This window comes from Dermacentor silvarum, chromosome 6 (assembly GCF_013339745.2).
Source record: "Dermacentor silvarum isolate Dsil-2018 chromosome 6, BIME_Dsil_1.4, whole genome shotgun sequence".
NCBI classification, from domain to species: Eukaryota; Metazoa; Arthropoda; class Arachnida; order Ixodida; family Ixodidae; genus Dermacentor; species Dermacentor silvarum.
In genome coordinates this window covers 145,499,340-145,524,328 of record NC_051159.1, presented here as the reverse complement: position 1 = coordinate 145,524,328, position 24,989 = coordinate 145,499,340, and the positions used below count along the sequence as shown (strand labels likewise).

The following is a 24,989-nucleotide window of genomic DNA, read 5'->3' as shown; positions in this document are numbered from 1 at the left end:
CTGGTTAACAAAGACGACATCACATGGTATCACAGATGTAGAACACAGACGTCAAGGCACATAATGTGCGCAGATGTCCCTTATACATAATGTCCGTTATACATAATGTCCCTTATAATGTACTATATAAGGGACATAATGTCCCTTATACATTAAATGTCCATTAAATCAACCTTGATGGGACGGACAAAATTGATTGAATTGTCCAGCAGATTGAATTAAACAAGATGCAGGAAGAATACCGAAATACACCTTTGATTCATTTGGCAATATTTTCCCTGTTTTAGCACGCCCCAAATCAAACGCACGCCTGCTTCTAAGTGTCCAAAGTAGAAAACTAATGTCGAAATTACATTAAAGCTCCTAAACAAAGTAGAAATTTACAGCGCACCAAATTTTTTATCAAGAAAGTGGGCGAGAATCCAATATATGCTGCACAATAACAACAATAACAGCCGGTTTCCTAAAGTCGGCCTTGCAAAAGTTGGAGGAGCGAAAGGAGCAGAATATAGGTTTATTGTCTTTAATGAAATTATGCAATAAATGCATTCAAATACCAGTTGCAGCATCCTCTGCCTTCCTCCACCTCTCACCCCTTGGTGCACTGCCTTTAAAACATGCAGTGCCCTTACCAAGTTGTGAGTGGTTAAGAAAATAGTCAGTTTATAGAGTCCAAATTTAGTTCCTTTCTCATCTCTGTATTTACAAGTGGATTCATGAAGAGCCCTTGCTTAAAAATTAGCTTTCCACGGCTAGGGAAAGCAATGGTACTGAATTTATCAAATTGTCCAGTGAGTAAAATTTACCTTGAGTGTTGCTTAACTGAGGGTAGGGAAGGACTATGTGGTAGAAGGACTGAGATTTATTAAGGTTCGAGTACCTGAAAGTCCTCTCAAAGGTACAAGCTAAGCCGATCATTCCATAGCACATGCGCTCATTCCTGGCTGCCATTGATGATGCATGTTGTAGCTGGTGAGGTGGCCACGATGATAGAGGACACTGCGGTGCTCGTGTGTCCATATACAACACTGAGTACCCATTTTTTTTTACTGAACAACGTATGATTGAAACAGTCTTCCTATTCATGCTATGAATTGAGCAACTGAAAAGCTGTTTTCTAGCATTGCTTTAAGTTACTATTTTCAGCAACAGTGTACCCTGCAGGGGCGTCTGTTAGCAGGCGTTTGGTGAGTTGCGCCACCACGTACCCGAGCACACGAGGGTTAGACCCTCCCGCGTCTAACCGTGCGTGGCTTAGCCGTGTCCGGGGAAAAGGGGATCCTGGGGGTTGAGCTGATGCCGAGTGTTTGGACCTTTAAGGCCCCTCGGCGGAGGCAACACACCCCTTTGGCCTCGGCTTCACGTAGACGGCACCCCCGGACTGACCCACCCGGGGGAAAACGGTAGTTGCCTTTTCCTGTCTCTCTCTCCAATCTTCGTCTTTCTCTCTCGCCTCTTCATCTCTCCTGTCTTCTACTCTCTTCTATATTACTTCCGATCTTCTTGGCAGCGAGGGTTAACCCTGTGTGAGTAGCCAACCTAGGTTATTTCATATTCGGTTATAGTGGTGACGTACAGCTGGCGTCTGCGGGACCTGTGTTTACAGGCCCTGCAGCGTCCCCTTGTTGGGCTCCATGGTGGGTGGCTGGTGTTGCTGCCGAAATATCCATATATCCTTATGGCTAGTTCCTTCCCATCACTCCCTGATCGCCGTCTGAAACGAGGGCGCACCGAAGACGTGTTCCAATTCTTTGGACATCAAAAACAAAACTTCCCACGGTTCCATGTAATTCACTCTGAAAAAGGACGAAAACAAGTACGAACAATCTCCCCTTTACTAGTCTCTAAATCTCTTACTGATGCTTTTGGGCCCAGTTATAAGGCATCGAGGATGGCCAGTGGGGATCTCCTCTTGGAGCTCCATGATCAGAAGCAATACGAAAAGCTGCCTAATCTAGTGTCCTTTGGGGACATCCAAGTAACTGTAACCCCGCACCGCACCATGAACACCACCCGCGGCGTTGTCTCAGACGACGATTTGTTGGAACTCAGCTGACTGAAGCTGAACTCTTGGGGGGCTTCAGTGAACAGAATGTTATCAACGTTAAGCGAATTAAAATAAGGCGTGATGGAAAAAAAATACAGACTAAGCACCTGATACTTACTTTCAATTCAAGTGTTCAGCCCGAGTCCATTGAGGCCGGGTACATCAAACTTCGTGTAAGGCCATACGTGCCAAATCCTCTGAGATGTTTCAAGTGCCAGCGATTTGGGCACAGTTCACAGAACTGCCGTGGCCGGCAAACTTGTGTGAAATGCAGTAACCATGAACACACCTCTGAATCCTGTGAAAACTCTCATCACTGTGCGAACTGTAATGGGGAGCATGCCGCGTACTCGCGGTCCTGCCCATGCTGGAAGAAAGAAAAGGAAATTGTTACAATTAAAGTAAAACAAAACATTTCGTTTAAAGAGGCACGTCGGCAGGTGTCCTACCTGCCAAACCAGCTTTGCTGAAGTGGTGCGTCAGGGGGCTGCACCACAACGGCCTTCGGCGGCTGTCTGGCACACGCGTAGTGAGCCAGTGGTGACGCCATCCGCCTCCTTGGCGGGTGCAGCCAGTACTGCTCCGCCATCCAAAGAGGGCCCATCAACCTCCGGTCTGGTGGGCTCCAAGGCCCTGTCTTTCGTGGCGAGGCTTTCAAGGCAACCACATAGCTCGAAAGATCGCGTGTCCAGTGCCTCGCAAGAGGCCATGGACACAACACCGAGCGTGAGGGCGCAGTCAGCGCCTAAGGAGCGGCGCGATTTCATCGACCACTCCAAAAAAAGACAAACCCTGCATCACGGCGCCCGGAAAGGGCTCTGTGATCTAATTTTGCATCCTTAAACACAGCACAAAAACATCCAAAATGGCCACACAAATTTTACAATGGAATGTGAGAGGACTACTCCATAAACTCGACGATATTAGGGAACTCCTTAACAAATATAATCCAAAGGTGTTGTGTGTTCAGGAAACACATCTAAAACCCACACAAGCAAACTTCCTCAGACAATATGCTATCTTCCGTAAAGACCGTGACGATGCTGTTGACTCCTCCGGAGGTGTAGGAATAATTGTAGATAAATCTGTTGCTTGCCATAATCTCTCTCTTCAGACTAGAGGTGGGCAAAACGGCTCACTTCAGTGAGCGGCTCGGAACGGCTCCGCTCACTGAAATGAACCGGCTCATTTGAACGGCTCACCGGTTCCCTTAAATCTGTAGTCTGTCTTATGTACAGTCTAGCTATTTGGCTTTGAAAAATCGATGTATGCATTAGAATAACCGTGTTATATGTGATTTCGCTATGTTTGGAGAATATTTATCAATTACTTATTTTCAAACGTGAATTTTTAATTGTAATGTACCTTTCTTTCCTGATATTGAGGATAAAATGCTTATACTACTGTAAGACAGAATGCTATGTATTTTTTAGAAAATATAACCTCATTGTCATTACAGGAGCTTTTCTGTTTTTGTGGTGTATTAAAATCAACTTTGGTCAAAATAAGAAAAATTATTGTGAGCGAGCGAGTGCCAGTAGCGCGAGTCGGCCCACACCGGCCACCAATCGTCGGTCAGAAATCGAAAAACATAGAAACCCAGCAGAAGACCCAGCTCTGACGGAACGGTTCGGCACGGCTCATTCAAGGAGAGAGGACCGGCTTCCTCACTCCGAAAGAACCGCCGCTCACTTACTTAACCACGGCTTCCTCTGTCTTCAAAAGAGCGGCCCACTGCTGAGCGCTCAGGAGCGAGCCGGATCTTTTGAAGAGCGAGAGAGCCGAGGCGAAAAGAACGGCCCGCTCCTGAGCGCTCAGGAGTGAGCCGGATCTTTTGAAGAGCGAGAGAGCCGAGGCGAAAAGAACGGCCCGCTCCTGAGCGCTCAGGAGTGAGCCGGATCTTTCGAAGAGCGAGAGAGCCGAGGCGAAAAGAACGGCCCGCTCCTGAGCGCTCAGGAGCGCTCAGGAGCGAGCCGGATCTTTTGAGCCGCTCTTTTGAAGAGCGAGTGAGCGGTGGTTCAGTAAGTGAACGGTTCAGTAAGTGAGCGGCGGTTCTTTCGTTCTTCAGCCGAAGGCGAGGGGGTGAAGGCGACTCTTGCGAGGAAGGGCGGGAGGGCAGTTGCTTTCTCGTACCGCTAATGGATGGCGTGGAAGTCGCACCCAGCAGAAGACCCGGCTCTGACGGAACGCATCGGCACGGCTCTCTGAACGCGAGAGAACCGGCTCCCTTTCTCCAAAAGAACCGCCGCTCATTTTTACTGAACGAGCGCTCACTCGCTCTTTTAAAAGAGCCGCTCACAAGATCCGGCTCGCTCCTGAGCGACCCATCTCTACTTCAGACACCACTTGAGGTGGTGTCCGTGCGAGCGATACTTTTCAAGAAGTTGGTAACGATTTGTTGTATTTACATACCGCCAGATTACAAACTCAGCAAAACAGAATTTTACATACTAACAAACCAGCTCCCGGAACCATACATTATCACCGGTGATTTTAATGCTCACAGCACCCTGTACGGAGACTCCCGCTGTGATGTCAGGGGTCGGCTTATAGAGAACTTTTTAATAACCTCTGGTGCGTGTCCCTTTAACAAAAAAGAGCCCACCTATTATAACACCCATCATAATTCATTTTCTTCTATAGATTTAGCGATTGGCTCTACTACCCTCCTTCCTTATATACCGTAAAAACTGGAATATTGGTCGAGCTTTTTTATCAAAATTCCAGCAATGCAGCTTCATTCTGTCACCATTGTGCAACCGGCTGAGTCGGATTTGTTTAAAGGTAAGGGTAGAGCATATAGTCCGGTTTTAAATTAAGTAGTTTCGCTACTTTTGCCATTGAAAAAGATTTTTTTCATTTTTAGATTTGGTTAGTTGGGGGGTCGACCTATTTTCCGGTTCGACCTATAGTCCGGTTTATACGGTAGAATGGAATGTCGTTAAAAATCCATTTGGGAGCGACCACTTTCCTGGGACGTTGACCTTGATAGAAGAACATGACAGTCCACCCCACGCCCCCCGTTGGAAAATAAAATCAGCTGACTGGAAAGCTTTTAAAGAATCAACCTACTTATCAAGAGATTTTATCAGCGATTTTAGTATTGACGACTCAGTAGCGTATTTAACTGGTTTTATACTCCACGCAGCTGAAAAATTCATTCCACAAAAAAAAGGTCTCTCATGTAAAAGACGGGTCCCCTGGTGGAATGAGGAGTGCAGATTGGCACGAAAGAAACAAAACAAAGTGTGGGGAGTACTGCGTTGCTCCCCGACTGCGAAAAATCTTATAGAATTTAAATTGACAAAATCACAGGGAAGGCGTACGCGGCGACAGGCAAGGAGGGCTAGCTGGGAGAGATTTCTCTCTGGCATAACATCTTACAGTCAAGAGCCTAAAGTATGGAATGGCCTAAGAAAGCTAAAGGGGCAGGAAGTCCATCCATTGCCTTTAGTTGACGACCAAGGGAATACCTTGGAAGACCAGGCCAACGCTCTGGGCGAACACTTCGAGCGTGTATCAAGTTCTGTGCATTACTCAGAATCATTTCTTAAATATAAACAAGTTGCCGAACTTAAGTCACTGGATCGCAAATGCCGGCCGAACTAACCATACAACCGTCCTTTTATTATTGCCGAGCTGAGAGCTGCCTTGAGCGTATGCAGTAGCTCTGCACCGGAAGCTGACAGAATCATGTATGACATGATTAAAAACCTGCACACTGACACACAGATGACACTTCTGGCACTCTTCAACTCTATCTGGTCTGCCGGATACCTCCCATCCTCATGGGAGGAAGCTATTGTTATTCCAATTTTGAAGCAGGGTAAAGACCCTTCCTCAGAGGCAATTTACCGCCTGATAGCTCTCACAAGTTGCCTGTGTAAGCTTTTTGAAAAAATGATCAATCGCCGGCTTATACATTTCCTTGAACTGAACAAATGCTTGATCCCTATCAGTGTGGCTTTAGAGAAGGGCGGTCTACAACTGATCATTTGTGCGCATTGAAGGACATATCCGTGATGCATTTGTACACAAACAGTTTTTCTTGTCGATATTCCTCGATAGGGAAAAGGCGTACGACAAAACTTGGCGCTACGGAATTTTGCGTGACTTGTCGGGAATGGGTATCCGTGGAAATATGCTAAATATAATAGAAAGCTATTTGTCTAAACGTACCTTCCGCATGAAAATCGGCAATGTATTGTCGCGTCAATTTATACAGGAAACTGGTGTACCCCAAGGAGGTGTGCTTAGCTGCACACTGTTTATCATGAAGATGAACACACTTCGTGCTTCATTACCACCAGCTATTTTTTATTCCATCTACGTAGACGACATACAAATAGGTTTCAAATCCTGCAACCTCACAGTGTGTGAGAGACAAGTACAACAGGGCCTAAACAAGGTATCCAAGCGGGCAGACGAAAACGGATTCAAAGTTAACCCCCACAAAAGTTCTTGTGTTCTGTTCACCAGGAAGAAAGGGCTTGTTGCAGATCCCACTATCAAAATCTATGGACAACAAATACCTGTGAACAAAGAGCACAAGTTCCTAGGCATCATACTTGATTCTAAACTTACTTTCATTCCGCATATAAAATATCTCAAGGAGAAATGTCTAAAAACAATGAACTTACTGAAAATTTTATCTCACACATCCTGGGGTAGCGACAGGAAGTGTTTAATGAATCTTTACAAGAGTCTCATTTCATCCAGATTGGACTTTGGTAGCGCGGTATATCACTCTGCCGCCCCTAGTGCGCTGAAGATACTGGATCCCGTCCACCATCTAGGTATCCGCCTGGCCACTGGCGCTTTCAGAACAAGCCCCATTGAAAGTTTATACGCCAAATCAAATGTGTGGTCACTCCATCTGCAGAGAACATACACCAGCCTCACATATTTCCTTAAGGTCCACTCTAATCATCAGCATCCGTGTTTTAATACCGTTAACGATATGACGTGTGCTACACTTTTTCGTAATCGTCCCTCTGTAAGACAGCCTTTCTCACTGCGTGTCAGGGAGTTTAGCGAAGAAATGGATATCCCACTCCTCAAACATCGCTTAATGCCTTCAGCCAAGCTGTTACCACCTTGGGAGTGGCAGGTAGTAGCATGTGATATATCATTTGTAGAGGTTACAAAGCACGCTTCAGAGGTCGAAATCCGAATGCATTTCCTAGAATTACAGTCCAAGTACTCGTGCACAGAATTTTACACAGACGCTTCTAAATCGCATGTCGGAGTATCTTATGCAGCCATTGGTCCGTCCTTCTCGGAATCCGGCATACTCCACCCCGAAACAAGCATCTTTACGGCTGAGGCCTACGCAATATTGTCAGCTGTAAAGCATATAAAGAAATCAAAACTTCAAAAAGGTATTATATTTACAGACTCCCAAAGCATCGTAAAAGCCTTGAAGTCACCCTGTAAGCATAAAAACCCTGTTCTCATTGAGCTCTATTCTGTTCTTTGTAGAGCATATGCAACTAACCAGCATGTCATTATATGCTGGGTGCCTGGGCATAGAGGCATCGAGGGCAATGTTCTTGCCGACCAAATGGCCACATCAGTCACATCACCCGCTATTAACCCTACAGCTGCTGTTCCTGCAACAGATTTGAAACGTTTCTTGCGAAAGAAACTGCGAAGCCACTGGCAACGCTTGTGGGACGCCGAAGCAAATAATAAGCTCCACTTGATTAAGCCACAGTTAGGGTTCTGGCCCTGTACTACTAAAACACAACGAACTGATGTCCTATTCTGTCATCTCAGAATAGGACACACATATGGCACTCACAATTTTCTACTGAATGGTGATGATCCTCCAACCTGTAGTAGATGTTGTGAGAGGCTCACCGTCCTCCACGTCCTCCTGGAGTGTCGGGAAGCCGAAACAGAAAGAAAGAAACACTTTCCTCTAGCATATCGCTATTGTGTCCCTCTACATCCCGCTATGTTTCTTGGTAAAGAACCGCTCTTTAACACCAAAGCAGTCCTCGCATTCTTGAATGATGTTGTGCTACATGTTATTAGCCCAATAAGTTCATAGCGCATCCTCTCTTCAGAGGATGTTGCTGTGATAGTTTTTCATAGCACATGCCTCCAGGCCCTTGTGTCTCAAGGGCTCTGTTTAGGCACTTGTGCTTCTGGCCAATTCTCGCATCTGTAATATTTTGTAAGTCATATCATTCTTTCGCAATGTATTGTTTATGTCTATAGTACACATCATTAGTCATTGCCATAATCTTATTACGTATAAATTTTATGCACTTTACAGCGACTGTTTTTAGGCCCCTTTACAGCCATGCCACATCTAATGTTCATATAATTGACTATTCATATACCACTAACAAGCCATTACCATCATCTTGGCGCTCTTTGGCCACATCTGGCCCTTGCGCCAATAAACCACAATAATCATCATCAGCAGCAACAGTGTATGCTTTTTTAATATACATATAGTGTTTTTCTTGTTCTGATGTATGTTGAACAAAGAAAGTGGGTGTGAAGAAACAAGTGCTTGATTTGCACAAAGGTATACACAGGAGTATTTTACATGAGTTTTATGTGAACTTACATGTCTACAAAAGACTTCTCAAGCATACTACTTCACAAGCATGACGCTTTTACATACAGTAGCTTATAATGGGAATAGCTGAAAGAACAAAGGAGCAGCTTGTCACTGGTCTCTCTCTTTTTTTTCTCTCTCTCTCTTTCTGTTTTCTGTAGGTCTTCTACTGCACAATTGTGATATTTCTGCATGCACTCTACAACTATGGGAAGAACATCAACCCTTCCTGGTTCCCAGGTACAGTCAAATTTTGACAATTAGCCTAACTCTGGTTTGATAAATATATCTATCCATCTTCAATCAATTAGTGATTGTGCAAGCGAGTGAAGAATGCAAATGTGTGAGTGACTCAACCAATTCCATGGTTGGTTCACTCATAAAAATTTATGAAACTAATTATTCACAGATTAGTGGCTTATTGGAGAGAAGCATTTAATATATACCTTTTGTTCGCATTGAATGGCTTAATCAATAGTTCCCGTTGTTGGGATGCCTGTGTTTATTGCAATGTTACAACATTATCAACTCGATACTTCATGCTTTTGAATTTTTTAAATTGTTTGCAATATTTGTTTACAAAATTTTAAGTCTCTGTCAAGTCTGCTTCCAACAGATGGTGGCTTTTATCTTGTTTTTAAATGTAATAAACTTCATCACAATTAGTTCAGTGGATGCTGAGCAAAACAATTTCTCAACTACCATGTATTGAGATAGGAGCTCCTGAGATAAAATTTATTCTCAAGCTGTTTTTGACTCTACGTGTAAAGTGTAAAATTTTTGTCTGCTGTGCTTCTAAAGTCAAGTGTTCTTCCTTAGGTACCACCAGTGATATTCAATGCATTCTATTAGAGGGGCCTCGGTGGGTGAGCCCAGCATCTGAACCGTAAGTGCAGTTTATGAATGAGTGAATGAACAAACAAACTTTATTTCTGCCTAAAAGAGGGAGAGGCTTTTGAAAAAGAACTCAACAGAAGTTGACAAGTTCCTGAGCAGTGCATTCTTTGTGGTAATGACATTCAAATTCTTAGTGGCCATGTTGTCTCCTTCAAGTGTGTCACTAACTGGAGATCAGAAACTTGCTGTAAAAAAATTGCTGAAGATATGATCATAGTATATTCATATATTTCCATAATTTTGTATCTTAAAAAAAAATAATGAGAAGGATGGAACTGCAGGACAAATATTCTCTCTCGTTCTCTACACAGAGGGCGAATGTTCATTACACACATTGTTGAACCATTGTAAAAAAAAGGGGCCATGATCAGAGACAGTAACAACACAGTCAGGTTTCTGATTTCGCAGGTTTATAGATGTCGAACAAAGCAAATTAGGATGAAACATTGTGCTTATTCCTGGAAGGAAAGAATTGCAGTGCTGGATGCTGAGTATGTGCTTTCTGGTTGCGTTAGTCACTCAGATGAGCTGAACCTTCCATGGTGGTGTAGTGGCTTTGATGTTGCACTGCTAAGCCTAAGGGCACGGGTTGAAATCTCAGCCACAGTGGCTGCATTTTCGATGGGGGCAAAATGCAGAATAGCCCGTGTACCGTTCATTGGGTGCACATTGAAGAAGCCCAGGTGGTCAAAATTAACCTGGAGTCCCCCACTTTGGCTTGGCTCATGATCACATCTTGGTTTTTGCACATAGATCCCCATAATTTAATTTTTAATCTAATTTTCAAATGAGTTGAATAATGAGAAGTGATGAATACGGAAAACATTAACAATCGTTGTAGTACACTTTGATAGCAATCGGATATAGTAGTTGATAATGTGAACAAGGTTGCCTCTGCTATGGGAACATCTGGGCATGATCTGACCATACATAATAACAGCTTTAAAGAATGTACAGAAGCCAACATTGCTTTTAGAGCATTATGAAGATGTTCACAGTGAGCCTTAAGCTGGAAACATATTCTGTTTGGTGAGCTACTACATTTCTTCATTTTCTTTTCTATGTGGTCACCAAAATGTCAATGCAACCACAACAGGTCTTTGCAAGTTTTCTGAATACAAGTAGAAAGCTTTCTTGTGTTCCTGAAAGTAAGACCGGATAGTTTTTATCGATGTCTATCATTAAGTAGTCGTTGCCATTGTAGGTTTGATTTTTTTTAGTTATCAGAATAGAATGTTACTTGGTGAATGTTAGAAAAGTGTTGTGTTTTTATCATTACATAATTTTACTGTTGGAGCTGATGTTAAGCTTAAAAAAATTCATGCTCTGTACATTTATCTCATTTATTTTTAGGCCAAAACACAAGAAAAGAAAAGTTGAACCAGAGGTATGTGTTCATCATTCTTCCATACATACTGAAGGACAATAAACAGCAATATTGTTAAGTTTCTGTCTGAGGGTGAACATCGCATTAGGATGCTTCTTTGCTGGCATCGGTTATTAATGCATCCCCCGCTCTAATGTTACTACGGCAACTCTTTTTTGTGTATTGGATGGGGCTTAATGCAGATGCCTTCGGTGATTGCTTATTTTATGCAGACTTAGGTGCTTCTGTTGCATAGACATAGTAAATACGAAACCTCTTATGTCATAATTATTTAAAGCTGTGATGTAGTATAACAGCGCAACTGGCTGCTAAATGCACTGAAGCCCCCAAAGCTAAGCATATATGACAAAAATGCCTGCTTACACGGGAATATTCTTTTTTGTTTTTTGACGTGATAGCGTTAAGGGTCCCATGTTGCAGAAAATCCAGCGTCGGTGTCTGCGACCGAGAAAATTATCCCCAACGCAGGCCCTCAGAATATATTTAGGTACATGTATATGCCACGTCTTGCTATATTATATGAGGCATATGCGGGTCATATTGCCACACCATTCTATCACTAATGTTGCTCATACCTTGTCTTACATTCTTGACAAAGCTATTCCTCGGAATTTTGATAATAACAACCCGAAAACAAATGTCATGAAACAAAATACCCACAGCACATGCCTTTTATGTTAAATCTTCTCAGACTGAAATATTAAAAGTGTGAAACAATAACGGAAGCCTGAAAATTATGTAATTTTTTTGGCGCAGTTGTGCACTATCTCCGGTATCGGCCCATGCAAGAGGCCGCGTTTATACCAGAAAGCCTGCCTTCATGCATAGTGTTCGGCGCCTGTGTTTCTCGGTAACCATTAGGGTTGCATAAGCTGCAGTTGTTGGGAAGCGTAAGAAGCAGTCAGGAATCTGAATGCTGCATTCCACGGTTGAAAGTGAAGCTTAAGCGTCCTCCAAATTTTTTCACCTGTACTTCTTGGAAGAGCTGGCAACACGACCCCTCCCCCACCCCCTCACTGTCACTGCTAACACCCTCCTCCGTCTTTTTCTTAACATCTTTACTCTACTCATCACCTTATTCTCCTCCCCTGTTGGGGAGAGTCAGCTATATAAATGCTGTTAAGTGGTTGTTGTCCTGACAGACACAAGTCCTCTTGTGGAAACGTTTGCTCTAGAGACATCTCTTGTTCAACCTCTCTAAACTTGGTAAATCAGAACACAGCAAATATGCCTTCTGATTTGCTTTCTTCTGTGCATTTCATTCTGACTTGATAGTAGATGATAGTACTGAACTAGTTGCATTGTGCGACATTTGTTCCTTCATATTGACCACTCTTTCCATAATCAGGGAAGAAGTAATGCCGTTTTTTATCAAGTCGAAGTTTGGGCGAGATAGTATGGCTAGTGGAAAGCGCATTGAATCACGTAACACAAAAGAAGAGAAACACACACAAAAACAGTTTTTTATAGCACATTTCTCAACCAGAATGTATTAAAACTGTTACAACAAATTTCACGATGAATAGCTGCTGCATTTGATCTTTTATCATCAATAATTATGTGCCTCATATCTGAAACAGCTTGCCCTGGAGTACCATCTCAGTGCAATACAAAAGGCATATTTTATTGTGATAATATGTGATTTCTCTATATGCATTTACCATATTTTCCGGTCTATATAACTTGCATCTTTGTATAAATCGCACCCCCCCCCCCCCCTCAAAACGGCAGTTTTTACTAAAAAAAAAACGTATGTGAGTCGCACCGGTGTATAAGACGCACCTGTTCATTCCGTAAGCGATTTTAAAAACATTACAGGTGATGTTTCACTTCGTGAACGCGGGTCATGCACAAGCGTATGGGTGCTATTCCTATGTAATTGCAATAGCAATGATATAAACACTCCAGGCGCATTTCTGCCGTTATGGTCGCCGCGATGTTCCGTATAAAGTTCAAGGACAATAACTTCGTCCCCGCGCGCCATATGCTGTACGTGCGAGTAAATGCGTGCGACAGTGAGCTGAATCGTGCACAAGAGAGGAATGCGGGAAGGCAGCGCGGGAGGGAGAGGGGGCGGCTTGTACTCTGGTAGCAACTGCGTAGTTTGTTGCACAGCTGTGTGCGCCGTATCTTGAAAGTGATCTGCAGGTGCGACGACTTCGGGGTCGGTCGACTCGCGGTTGGCCTGCTGCCATTTGCGTTGCTGCTCCATCCTTCTCGCACAGCACCCAGCAACTCGATTGTGAGAAGAACCCGGTACCTCCATAGCGCGCGCACAACCCATAGCAACTGCCAGAAGAGGTCAACCCAGCGCACTTCGCGTGGCCACAGCATCCAATCCGATTTTGGCGGCAGTTTTGCAAAAGAAAAAAAACTTATATAAGTCGCACCATTCTATAAGACGCACCGACGAAAAATTCGAAAAAAATGCAACTTATAGTACACTGTAAAATACGGTAACTAGAAATTGGTCTAATAAAGAAATCACTTTTTCTTTCTTTCTTTTTTTGTTGTTGCAAAAAAGCGGGAAGCGGGTACTGTGGACCACTCAGGAGTTATTGAGTGTTTTGTGATTATTCAATTTTGGACAGGGTACAGCTCTATTTCTAGCAAACCACACTTAATGAGGAACTGGCATGAAAACGCGAATCTTTCTTGATGGTAATAAACTCTGTGGTCACCACAGAAAAATGTCAAAAAGTGACTGCAAGGACAAGACAAGACCGAACTGTGTATTGCTGTGGTACGTTAAAGGGGCCCTGAACCCCTTTTTATCGAAGTGGAGAAAGGCATTTGAAGTGAAAATATGCTATTTCAGAAATACTTTGGCGCAAGAAGTATTTCAATGCGTTCAGCAGAAGCGGAGTTATTGCCAATCAAACATGGCCTCCGCTGTGCTCCCGTTCCTTCTTCAATGCCTTGCACTGCAAAGGCTACGGCAGAGTGGCCACAACACTCCGCCTTCTAAATGTCACCGTGGCGCGCAGTTCAAATTTCGTTTAGGATGATAACGTAGATGCCACGACTTCAGATTTTGGTGCCTACGATGTGCTAAACATAAGCCAAACACAGTTGTCCTCAGCGATCCGCAGGGCGCTTAGCCAGTGGACTCATCACCCTGCGTAGCCGACTGTAACTACCAATAGCAGCCGGGTATGGGAATCCACTTTATTACAAAGTAAAGCGTCCCAAAAAGAGTGAGGGACATGGCTTCTGTTGAAAAGAGAGCGTTTGAGAGAAAAGTGACTTCGCGCTTCGCTTGCGAGCTCCACGCACCGTGTACGACAGCAAAGCTTGGCTTAAATGTTCACTGCAGTGTATGCTACTTGCGGACTGTGTTATTTCACCAAGCCCGAGGGGTGGTTCAAGGCCCCTTTAAGGCCAGTGTTGGGGCTCCTGCTGTTAGATGAACTTGGTACCTGCTGTTGGGGCTCAGTACTGCTGCTGAGCACAAGGTTGCGGGTTCGATTCCCAGCCACGGCTGTCGCATTTTGATGGGAGGTAACGCTCGTTTACTTAGATTTAGGTGCATGTTAAAGAACCCCAGGTGGTCGGAGTTGATCCGGAGCCCTCCACTACAACACCCTTCATAGCTCCACCGTTGCTTTATTTGAATGTCTTTGTTTGTAGCAAGTGGCCTTGTTGCCGCCTCGAATAAATACTTTTATTGTTTCCACAGGGAAAAGAGGCCGAGCCGCCTGCCCTGACAGTGAGCAAGTGCGTCCCTGCGGAATCAGCGGTCGTGTTGACGCAGAGCTTCCTTACAGCTATTCGCTGCTGGTCCATTCTGCAGTATCTAAAGAAAGGCAAGTACTTTCCATGCTTTCATTTCTTTTTTGCATTTTCACGTAGTAAAGGCAAATTGCACCATCCATACAATGGAGGGGGGTGGTGGGGTAATGAGATCTGTCAAACACAACACTACTTCATGTTGTTCGAGCATTCCCCGCAATATGGAATTGCACTTTGCCCAATAGTGTAGTGTGCAGTTTTTCTTGCCCTGGCCTTGTCCTGTCAGATTGATGCTTTCTGTCACCCTGTATTGAAAACATGGTTTTTAAACTGTCGTTTCCCCCTGCTGTAATGCGTAATGTGATTAGGTACTATGGATACCTGCCCCTACAGAAAGAAAGAACAGTAGAGAGTGTTTCCTATCTCTGATGCTCGAACCATTCTCCTTGACCGGCCAAGCTGTAAGTCACATTTTTGTGGCCTCTCAGTCCTCCAATGCTGATTGGTCAGTAATTGCCATGCTGAATTTATAGATAAAATCTTCCTCACTGTGCTCTCACGAGTCATCTTTGAGCGAAAAATTAAGCACAGCATCCTGTAATGTGTAATCTATTCCTGCAAGCATGTGTACCACTCCAGAAGCAGTGAGCATTGTCACCAGCACCAGCGTGTGTCTCCGTCTCTTCCCTTTGTCCTCGGTTTTTCGTGCATTACCTACACCAAATCACCAGTATCCTTTAGAGAGAAAAGTCATTGTGTAGTTAGTTAGTGCATGCGATAACAATGCACTCGGGTCACCATTCAGATAGCTCTCTCAAAACTGTTATTGATAAAAGTGATGTTGTGGGCATTTTGGAGCACTATCACCAACTCTATTGCCTTTGCTATCCCTTTAACAAAGTTCTTTTGAACATGAGGAATTATAGCAGCCTCCAGGAAGCAGGGATATACTGGTTGAACAGTAAAGTCATAGGACACCTTACACCCCAGGGAATATTCTTGAATAAATTTAGTCTCAAAACAATGATATATCTTTGCAACTGGGTGTTGATTTTACTGTGTGTTGACAACATCCCATGGCTGCGTTACTATTCCGTCTCTTGGAGTTTTGTTTCCTGTAATCTCATTTCTAATGTGTGATTATTCAATTTCTCTAATGGCTATATTATTATTGCTGCTTTAAGGTTAGAAAGCATTTGTTTATACTGCTACATCATAACAAGTTGCAAATTCAAGTGTGTCCACTTCAAGCATCGAGTCCTTAGGTTTGCAAGTAAGTGCCACCTGTGATAGAGGGCTAATTTGTTTCCAGAACTGGCCCGGCTGTCACAACACATTCATCTGGAGGAGTGGCCCTGGTTCCAGTCCTTTCTTATAGAGTCGCTCATCTACCAGGTGTGTGTTCTGTGTCCTTCGTGGTGAAAAATTGCATTCCAGATATTAGCTATTGTTGATATCTTGCATTAGAAGACATCACGCAGCGTTCAAACTTGAGACAGTTAGGCAGCATATGTTTGTGCTCTGCCCAAGCTGAAGTTGATCCCAGGACAAGTCGAAGCGCCACTTTGGACATGTCCTGCTGACTGATTCAAGTTCTGTGCTGTCTGATGTTTTCAGACAAGTATAGACTCCATGGTTTGAAAACATCACTGCATACTAGTGGTGGGTTGCTTTTGAAGGAGTGAAGCTGTTTTGCATTAGTTTCCAGTGTGTCAAGCAACCTAGACATAGCCTGCCATCTTTTGAAATAATTAAAGGCATTGAACGCCAACCCTCTGTGGACAGCCAGCTTTTTTTTCTGCCTTCTCTTTCCCATGTGTCACCTTTTTAAGTTTGTACTTGCTCATTCCCATCACATATTGTTGTCGTTTTTGTTCTTCTTATGATTATTATTATTATTACTGCTACTACTATTACTATTATTATTATTGACATTGTAAAAAGAATATCTGCTCGCTACATTGTAAATGACTAGCCTCGGGGCTTGCACTGCTGCCAACTTAAATACAGCTATAATGAGTCGATTGACTGATTAATTGGTTCATGGCATTTAATGTCCGAAAGTAACTCTCGGACTATGAGAAACGCTGTAATGGAGAGCTCCAGATTAATTTTGACCACTGCTGATTCCTTTAACACACACCCACCTAAACCTAAGTACACGAGCGTTTTTGCATTTCACACCCATCGAAACGCAACCACCACGGCCAGGAATGGAGCCTTCGACCATGTGCTGAGCAGCAGAACACAATAGCCACTGAGCCACCACGGCAGGTTTAATGAGTCGGGGGAGGGAAGGGTACCAGGGGGCAAAGACACTTGGTGGAGGGTACAGAAAAGAGCAACAATGTAAATTTGCTTTGATTATTGTCCGTTAACTGGCACCTGCACGTTTATGCATGTTTCGATGTTACAGCTGCATCACTATTGTAAGTATCCAGAGCCATTATATGACTAAATTTTGCTTTTGGCATTGTTAATACATGCAAAGATTTATTGAATTGAAAAGATGTAATTCTTCTTGCATTCTTATTGATTAGGAATGGGCCCCTGAGTCATTGCATCCTGCTTGTTTTTCGTTTGCTCAGGACCAGCCTAAGGAAGCCATTGCAAAGCTCTACAAGGTAGCCGAGACAACAACCGATCCATCAACAAAGGTACTCAATGCAGCCTATATTTAAAGCTATGTGTGAATTTTATGTGAGGTGGTGCATTTTACACTTCAGTATTCACCTAACTTTCTATAAGAATATAGAATTAGCTTTTGTTTTTTGTTTTTTCTTTCTTTGGAGGCATAGAAGTATCTGATGCTCCCTTTGGTAAACAATATAGGGGCTTGTTCGCCATCACACAAAGTTGAAAGCTGTGAAGACTGTGTTTAGCCACTTTCCAGTTGCAGTATTTAAGTCATTTCAAGGCATTGCACCATTCGAGCAAATATTAAACAGCTGATGTTGGTTTCCTGCGAAAATGTTTGTCCCGAAACGAGGTATGTTATGGTTACATTAATTGCTGCATCATAACCAATAGGATTTACTTGTGACTCTTTGTAACATTTCTGGCTGACATTTTCTTTCCTTCTTCATCGTCTTCTTCTTTTCTTTTTTTGACAGAACAAAGTGAACCTTCAGTTGGCCAGCTGCTTTCATTCCTTTGGGGAGTCCTCAGTAAGTAACCTGAAGTGTGATCTCAAAACAGTACTGTAACACTCGCGTGCTCTTGTGAGCACTTGAGCTCAGCAAAAGAACGCATACTTTTTCAAACAACTCCAATAAAATTACATACTGCTGCAAATGAACGCAGCTTCACTGGTAACGCAAGGTAAATTAGATGACCATGATTGCTGACAGCATACATCAATAGTAGTGTGTCGCACACGTGAGCCATTTTATTTTGTGTGTGTAGATTTCTTGCATGCAAATTTTTCAAAGCTGACTGTTTATTCTTTTGTAATCAAAACCTTGTTGTCTACCTGTATGCATGAAAATGGAATCGCATACCTTCCAGTCTTGACAATCATCTCTCTCCTCCTACACCTCTTCCAGTCACTTTTTTCTACTGTAAATTTCAAATTGTTTCAATCCACCTCAATCTTGTTTTTCTAGAATGTTATAGAAATTTGCTGGCCCTTCCCTGACAAGGTCATAATTAAAAAAGACCTTCTGGTGGGTTGTGGTGATGTTAAAGAAACTAATAGGGTGTGGTCGTTCTTGCTCCTTCTCAGGCAGCTTGTTCCAAGCTTCTGGATGTTGTGTGCTCATTGCCCGAGACCTCGGTGGCTGCCTCAGCTACTCCCTACCACACGCCAGAAACACTGCATAGAAAACCTGGTGAGTATGTCCTGGTCAGATCCCCTGGTGCTCTCCATGCGCAAGAATTCTTAAGAGGCACGTGCCTTGCAGGTTTAACTAGCGCACATCTTCAAGTGGCCCGGAACCACTTTTTATCGAAGTGGAGAAAGGCATTTGAAGTGAAAATAGGCTATTTGAGAAATACTTTGCCGCAATAAGTACTTCAATGCATTCAGCAGAAGCGGAGTTATTGGTAGTCGAACACGGCGTCCGCTGTGCCCCCGTTCCTTCTTCAATGCCTTGCGCTGCGAAGGCTACGGCGAAGTTGGGACTTGGCCACAACGCTCTGCCTTCGAAATGTCACCATCGCGTGCAGTTTCAAATTTTATTTTAGATGTTAACGAAGACACCACGACTTTCGATTTTGGTGCCTACGACGTGCTAAACATACGCCAAACGCAGTTGTCCTCAGCGAGCCGCAGTGCGCTTGGCCAGTATACTCATGGCGGCACCCCGCGGCGGCTGCGGTGTAGCCAACCGCAGCGACCGATAGCAGCCGCGTATTGGAGTGTGCTTGATTACGAAATAAAGCACACAGAAAAGAGTGAGGATCATGGCTTCTGTTGAAAAGAGAGCATTTGAGAGAAAGGTGACTTCGCGCTCTGCTTGCAAGCTCCATGCACCGCGTACGACAGCAAAACTTGGCTGAGATGGTCACAGCAGCATGTGCTACTCGCGGACTATGTTATTTCACCAAGCCCGAGGGGTGGTTCAGGGCCCCTTTAAGATGGGATGAAAGAAGGCAGACACTGGACAAGAACATGTCCTATGTCTGCCTTCTTTCATCCCCTCTTAAGGTGTGTGCTTGTAAAACTTGCACATATGTACCAACTAACCTTAGCAACACATTCTTTGAAGCAGCCTCCCTGTGTGTACTGAGCTCTGGTTAGTTGACAAATGGCAAAGGCAATGTTGTATGCACCTCCAATCAGTTGGCATTCTTTTGTAAACATTATTGCGTGTGTTGAAGCTCGTAAATTAGATTTCGTTGATTTGCATTGATATGTGATTGCATAATGTACGTAATTAGTTGTTTACATATATATTTTAAAAATACATATGTATAGGTAGCTGCAGTTTTGCTGTAGTGGCTGAATGGCTGCATGGCTTGAATTATTTACTGAACCTTGCTAGTACCAGAGTGCTAGCAGTCACGTATAAAGCAAATTGGATCTTCCGCGACTTTGCGTGGATGGCTCTGGCTAAGTAAACTCAGAGTAAATCCCGGAGACACGGTAATCAAAGTTGGCCTACCCCAGTAACACTGTAACCAGAGGTCGTGACTTGGTGTGCCGGCCATGATACCAGTGCATGATATTTTCCCTCACAAGGATTTTGATGTGATTTGTAACGCGGGCCGATCCTGGAAGCAGCACAGTGTCTCTCACCGACACACTTCATACAATTAACCAATAGAGCTAACCAGCAAATGGCCCCAACAACATATCTCAGCAGATCCAGCAGGGAAGCTATCAAGCTTGACTTTTGCAACCATCATTCAATGGTTTCTGCCCAAATATTTCTATTAATATAATACATGCAAATTCTGATTTCTGGTTAGGCTGGTTTCAATACATTCATTGATTATTTATGATGCTCTTGCAGAACGGAAATTGGTGTTTGCCTGCTATGACAGGGCGGAGGTGCTTCGCTTCTGTATGAAGACCCTGATAACATGTTTTAAGGTAAATCTCCATTTTCTTGATTTCGTGTTTTTCACTCCATTCGTTGAAAATGTTGCAAGTGTAAGGTGAGGAGATGCAGTAGTCCTTGCTGAGATAATTGGCTAACTTTTCGCAACGACAAGAACCTCATAATTTTTGAGGTTCGTCACTCTAGTCTGGCTATTTATATAGCCCAATATTGCACTGAAGTCAAGGGGTATAATCAGATAGTGTTTGTTCCGAGTCCTATTTGTTTGGTCAAGAATTGGATGTAACAACCATATGCAAAGGGGGTATAAACAGCGTGGCTGCCATTGCCTTTGGTCATCATTTGATTCCTAAGATATGATCTAAATGTTCAATTAAGTTCATTAATACTGGCTTCAATACTGGCTACTGGCGTTAATACAGCATTTTGAAGGTCCTCAAACTGGTTATCTATCAACTGAGTGGTGGAGTGGTCACTGATACATAGGCAGCTTCAGCTATGATGAAGTCAATAGCTTATGTTGTTCAATCAATGTTGTGAAGGCCTTCGAGCAGTGGGGGAGCATGTCTCATCCTTTTATACTAGCAGTATAAGTAACACATATTAGGGTAAATGATTGCAAAAAATAACATATTCACATCATAAAAATAATTAATTTTCATGCATCATTGAATAGTCTGGTAGCCAAGACATGACGAGAACATCACATCCAGTAGCCGCTGTGTTACAGGGTGCTCAAGGGGATCCAACCTTAGTTCATCAGAAATGTGCGAATGCAACAGCACAATAAAAAAAAAAATTCTTAAGATTTTCGTGAATTGAATAAACATTAAAAAAATATTTTTTCACTCTATTTTTAAATTTTAATTAGCATTCAGGAAGGGTTACTTTCAGGGTTGAGGAACTGTTGCTTGAACCATTGATTGAAAAGTGCCAACACAACAGTGGCATGCACGGCACTGATATAACACTAAAGCGTTTTTACACTATCTCATAATCAAGGCTTGCACTCATATATGCATTTGTGTGTTGATACCCCTTGTTACGGTATACTTAAGCAGTGTTTCTGAGTCTTCAGTGCTTACTGCTCTGCCTTACCTTTCAGGACAAAGTTCTCATGCAGTTTAGCCGAGACGACCTTGCCCTGGGCCACTTGATAGTGATGACTCAGTACGACTGGCCTGAGGAAGAGCCACTCTTTCTCAAGCTGCTTGACATCATCAAGAAGCAAGGGAATTTCTGCTATGGCCTCTTCTTCAACTACCTCATCAGTATCCTTCACCCCTGCCAAACAAGGGCACGGCAAATTCACTAAAATATGGCAGTTGCTGTGTCCTGAACCACTCCTCGGACTTGATTAAAAAAAACTGTCCGCTGCTGTGAACATCTCAGCCAAATATTTCCAGTCGTGCGCGTTGAGCTCACAAGCGGTGTGTGAAGCCACCTTTTTCTCAAATGCTCTTTTTTCTAACAAAGGCCTTCTCCTCACCCATTTCGAAGCTGCCGACGCCTTGCATATATCGTTAGATGTAAGGTTCCCATAGACAGCTGCTGTTGGCCGATAGCTAACATCAATAAAGGACGATTTTTGGATCATTGCGCTTCTTGCTACTGTTACAATGTATATTTATTGACACAGCTTACTAAACCGGTCGAAGTAAGCAAAAGTTTGTGTTTTAATTTTCGATAAAAATTATGTACTTCCGGAAGAAGCTGCGCCTGCCCACGTAGGATTTAAACTTCACACTGCTTAACAGTGTCATGCCACCTGGTCTCGCTAATTTTGCTCAGTTTTGAACACCCAACCAGCCTACACGTACGCTTGCCATTGTATTTCTTACGAGAAAATGATCTAGAGTACAGCCTCTGAATTGTCTTGGCATTCGAGCTTTAATGCCTTTCAAAAATGTCATTTGCTTCGTTCAGTTCGTTTGAGATTGTTTTTGAAATTTTTCTGTGTCTGTATTGGCAAGCTATCTGGAAAATAGTTTCCTCAGCTGAATATTTTCAGACGCTGACATGCTGGAGGAATTTATGTACATCACTACTAGCAATGGAGGTGGAGTCACTCTGGACCTACTGCCAACTTCCACCACTCAGGTTGGAAGGTGAGATAATTGGCAGCTCCTCATATTCTTTTGCTGACTATGTTTGCTTATTAATGAGCACTTGCATGATAAAATTTTTAACTTCTTCTTGCGTGTTTGTGTTTGCTTAAGGTTATATAACTTTCCCTGGCTGTGCAGTTGTTCGTGGTTACAATATCTTCATCAGCTAAGTGTAAATAAATGAGCAATAAGTCTGCCTTTAGCGCTTCCTTTTTTCTTTTTTAATTTGCCGACAGAAGCTGGGAACAGTGATGCCTTTCTGGGCAGCATAATTATAAACATAGTTACGAACAAAGTTTACCAAAAGCTTAATTTTTTTTATGTTCTGGCCTAAGCTAAAAGCTGTGTGCTGTTTTGCCATGCTCTGCTTACAGTGTGGGTGCACATTGCAGGCAGAGAGCTGTGACGCGAGGAGTCAATAAGGGAGCCAAAGAGGACCTGAAACTGGCCATGGAGAAGCAGATGGCACGCTGCGATGATGACCTTGAGCAGCTTCTGGTCAACTTTGTCCAGCAAGAGAGAGAGCTTCTTGAGCAGCAGCTCTAAGTGCAGAGCTCAGCTGGAAGCAGAATTGCAGTTCTCAATGATCTCAGCAAAGCCCTCCTAACCGTCAGGGCATACCTTTTCAGTGCTGTGTTTTGGGGTGCGCTGTAATGCCACTTTCTGGTCAATTGCAGGGTTGCCAAGTAATGATAAGTTTCAGCTTTGTGCAGCAGTTTCAGCCAGCACATTGCACCAGATGGTGCTGCATGCAGTGCCCTTAAATTCCATCTAGTGGGAAATCTGAGCAGCATAGGAAGCAGTGCCAGTGTAGATACAATGTTGGGTCACAGCAGCCTTACAATGGCCAATATTGGCATGAAATTTATTCTGCTTACGTTGCAATTGATATAGTTGGCATTCAAGAAGGATCGTGAGGCTGGCAATGCATTTTTATTAAGTAATTCAGCAATTGACTGTAAGATTTTATTATTGCAAGGCCATGGGAAAATGCAAAGAGAATCGGAGGAGATGTGAATCGTGGGGAAGTCACTGTTCAGCTTCTTACTAAAGTAAGAAGGCTGGACTGATCCTTGGCCAACTTTACCTCGATGGTTACAAATCAAGTTTGTGGTGGTTTTACTTCCAATGCTGTGGTACTACGTAGGAAGAGGAAAGTGCTAATCTTGGCTGAATTATCTCTTTGAAACCATAGACTTTAGAGGCGGAGCCTCTTATTGAGTGGCACTTTATTAGTGGGTTAATTTATCTTGAAGGCAGCAGAAAAACGTATTCATTTTCAGTTGTGATCATGCACTTTTTTGTCCCTGGCATCAAGATTTACAACTTGGTTGAAATGCAGACTCCCACTCGCAGCTGGTATCTGTTGCAACTGCGGGGTCTTAAGATAATATTGTAGGAGTGCTGCAGTTAACAGTGGCAATACTTAACGACAAATACAATTTGGCGCTTCTGCCATTACTGTGAAAAATCTCATCATGGTCAGTCATGTTAAATTACTTTCCACCATGACATTTTGTTTGCTGCAAAGAACAAATCAGTAATGACGGAGATGACTAAGCAACAGAACCAGTAACATGCATTACATGGACTTAGAAGAAATGCTTGCTTATAACAATTTCATTGTACCAACAGCTTCTATAAATTGTACCCTGCTAATTTTGGCCATGGCACACGATGCACAATAAAAGAAAAAGAATGTGTGTGATATGGCTTGTGCAATGTTGTGTTTTTGTTTGTTTAGAACACCATTCCCCATCAAGAAAAAATTAGAATAGCTTCCTCACCTTTATTTCCGGCCATGGAAAGTACATTCGTGCAAAAAACTAGGAAATATATTTTGAGTAAAAAGTTAATTAGTATAGTGATTAATTATTTATTGATTGGTTTGCTGAACTATTCACACAACTAGGGGGTCTTGGAGGGAGGGGGTGCTCATCCCAGCACCAAAAATGTACCAAAAATGATACATTGGGCCTTGTTGGATTCAACTAAGCTTTGTATACATTCCAGCATGTCTAGCTACTTTCTGTTCTTCCAAAGTAACGCAGCGCGTCCCATCACCATTTTAGGCACGCTTCAGACTGTAATGCACTAGTGAGCATATGCACTGAAGTGCCAATGAAGCGCATTTTAACTTTTCCACATTAGGCTTTAGGCTGTGACACTTGCAACAGATACTAAATCAGCCCTCTACAGGGCACCCAACTACCTCTAGCTAAGGTTTAACAATATATGCTGATGCATTAAAAAGTATGCAAATAAAGGCATATCGTTGGCCGTTATCTTGAACAAGTCCTAAATGTGTTCTACAATATATTCTGTCTAATAGTGTAATATTACTCAAGAAAAATCGGTCAATTTCTCAAGTCTTAAATTTAGTGGACTTTCATATTTTAAAACCTTGGCTAAAGTTGACTGGGACATGCTGTACGGCAATAGAGCTGAATCAGCTGATCACTTGTAGTTCGCCATTTACTTTGTAGTGACCAGCGCTGTGCTTGTCTCTGGGTGGCTGTTGGTCTTGTGTGCAGCGTAATATGTCGCTGACGAATTACGTGATCCTGCCCTTTGAAAGTACCTCAATGTAAAAATGCATACGACCTGTAGAAAGCAGAGAACTGTTGCTAAAAGATTTGTGCCCTCGCAGAAGCAGCTCACAGTCGAATCTCGATTTAACGAAATTTTCAAAGTAACGAACTTAATTTGATCTAATAAAAGGAGGAACATCTGTAGATCA

General features: G+C 43.1%; 2 protein-coding genes across 3 annotated transcripts in view; one reads left to right on the top strand and one right to left on the bottom strand.

The window, feature by feature from the left end:
- Positions 1–23,969, top strand: part of LOC119456148 (integrator complex subunit 10-like) — a 35,433-nt gene extending 11,464 nt beyond the window's left edge. The window contains exons 9-20 of one of the 2 annotated variants that reach the window (XM_037717765.2): positions 8,783–8,861; positions 9,441–9,507; positions 10,872–10,905; positions 14,585–14,711; positions 15,950–16,032; positions 17,226–17,294; positions 17,751–17,804; positions 18,362–18,467; positions 20,094–20,173; positions 21,247–21,412; positions 22,153–22,249; positions 22,624–23,969. In XM_037717765.2, the coding sequence (XP_037573693.1) occupies positions 8,783–8,861; positions 9,441–9,507; positions 10,872–10,905; positions 14,585–14,711; positions 15,950–16,032; positions 17,226–17,294; positions 17,751–17,804; positions 18,362–18,467; positions 20,094–20,173; positions 21,247–21,412; positions 22,153–22,249; positions 22,624–22,795 (1,134 nt within the window). In that variant the 3' untranslated portion in view covers positions 22,796–23,969. The remainder of the gene's footprint in view (positions 1–8,782; positions 8,862–9,440; positions 9,508–10,871; positions 10,906–14,584; positions 14,712–15,949; positions 16,033–17,225; positions 17,295–17,750; positions 17,805–18,361; positions 18,468–20,093; positions 20,174–21,246; positions 21,413–22,152; positions 22,250–22,623) is intronic. The other variant, XM_037717766.2, reaches the window with a different exon arrangement.
- The window catches only part of LOC119456146 (cholinesterase 1), a 91,336-nt gene that overhangs the window by 219 nt on the left and 66,128 nt on the right, over positions 1–24,989 (bottom strand). The window lies entirely within an intron of this gene.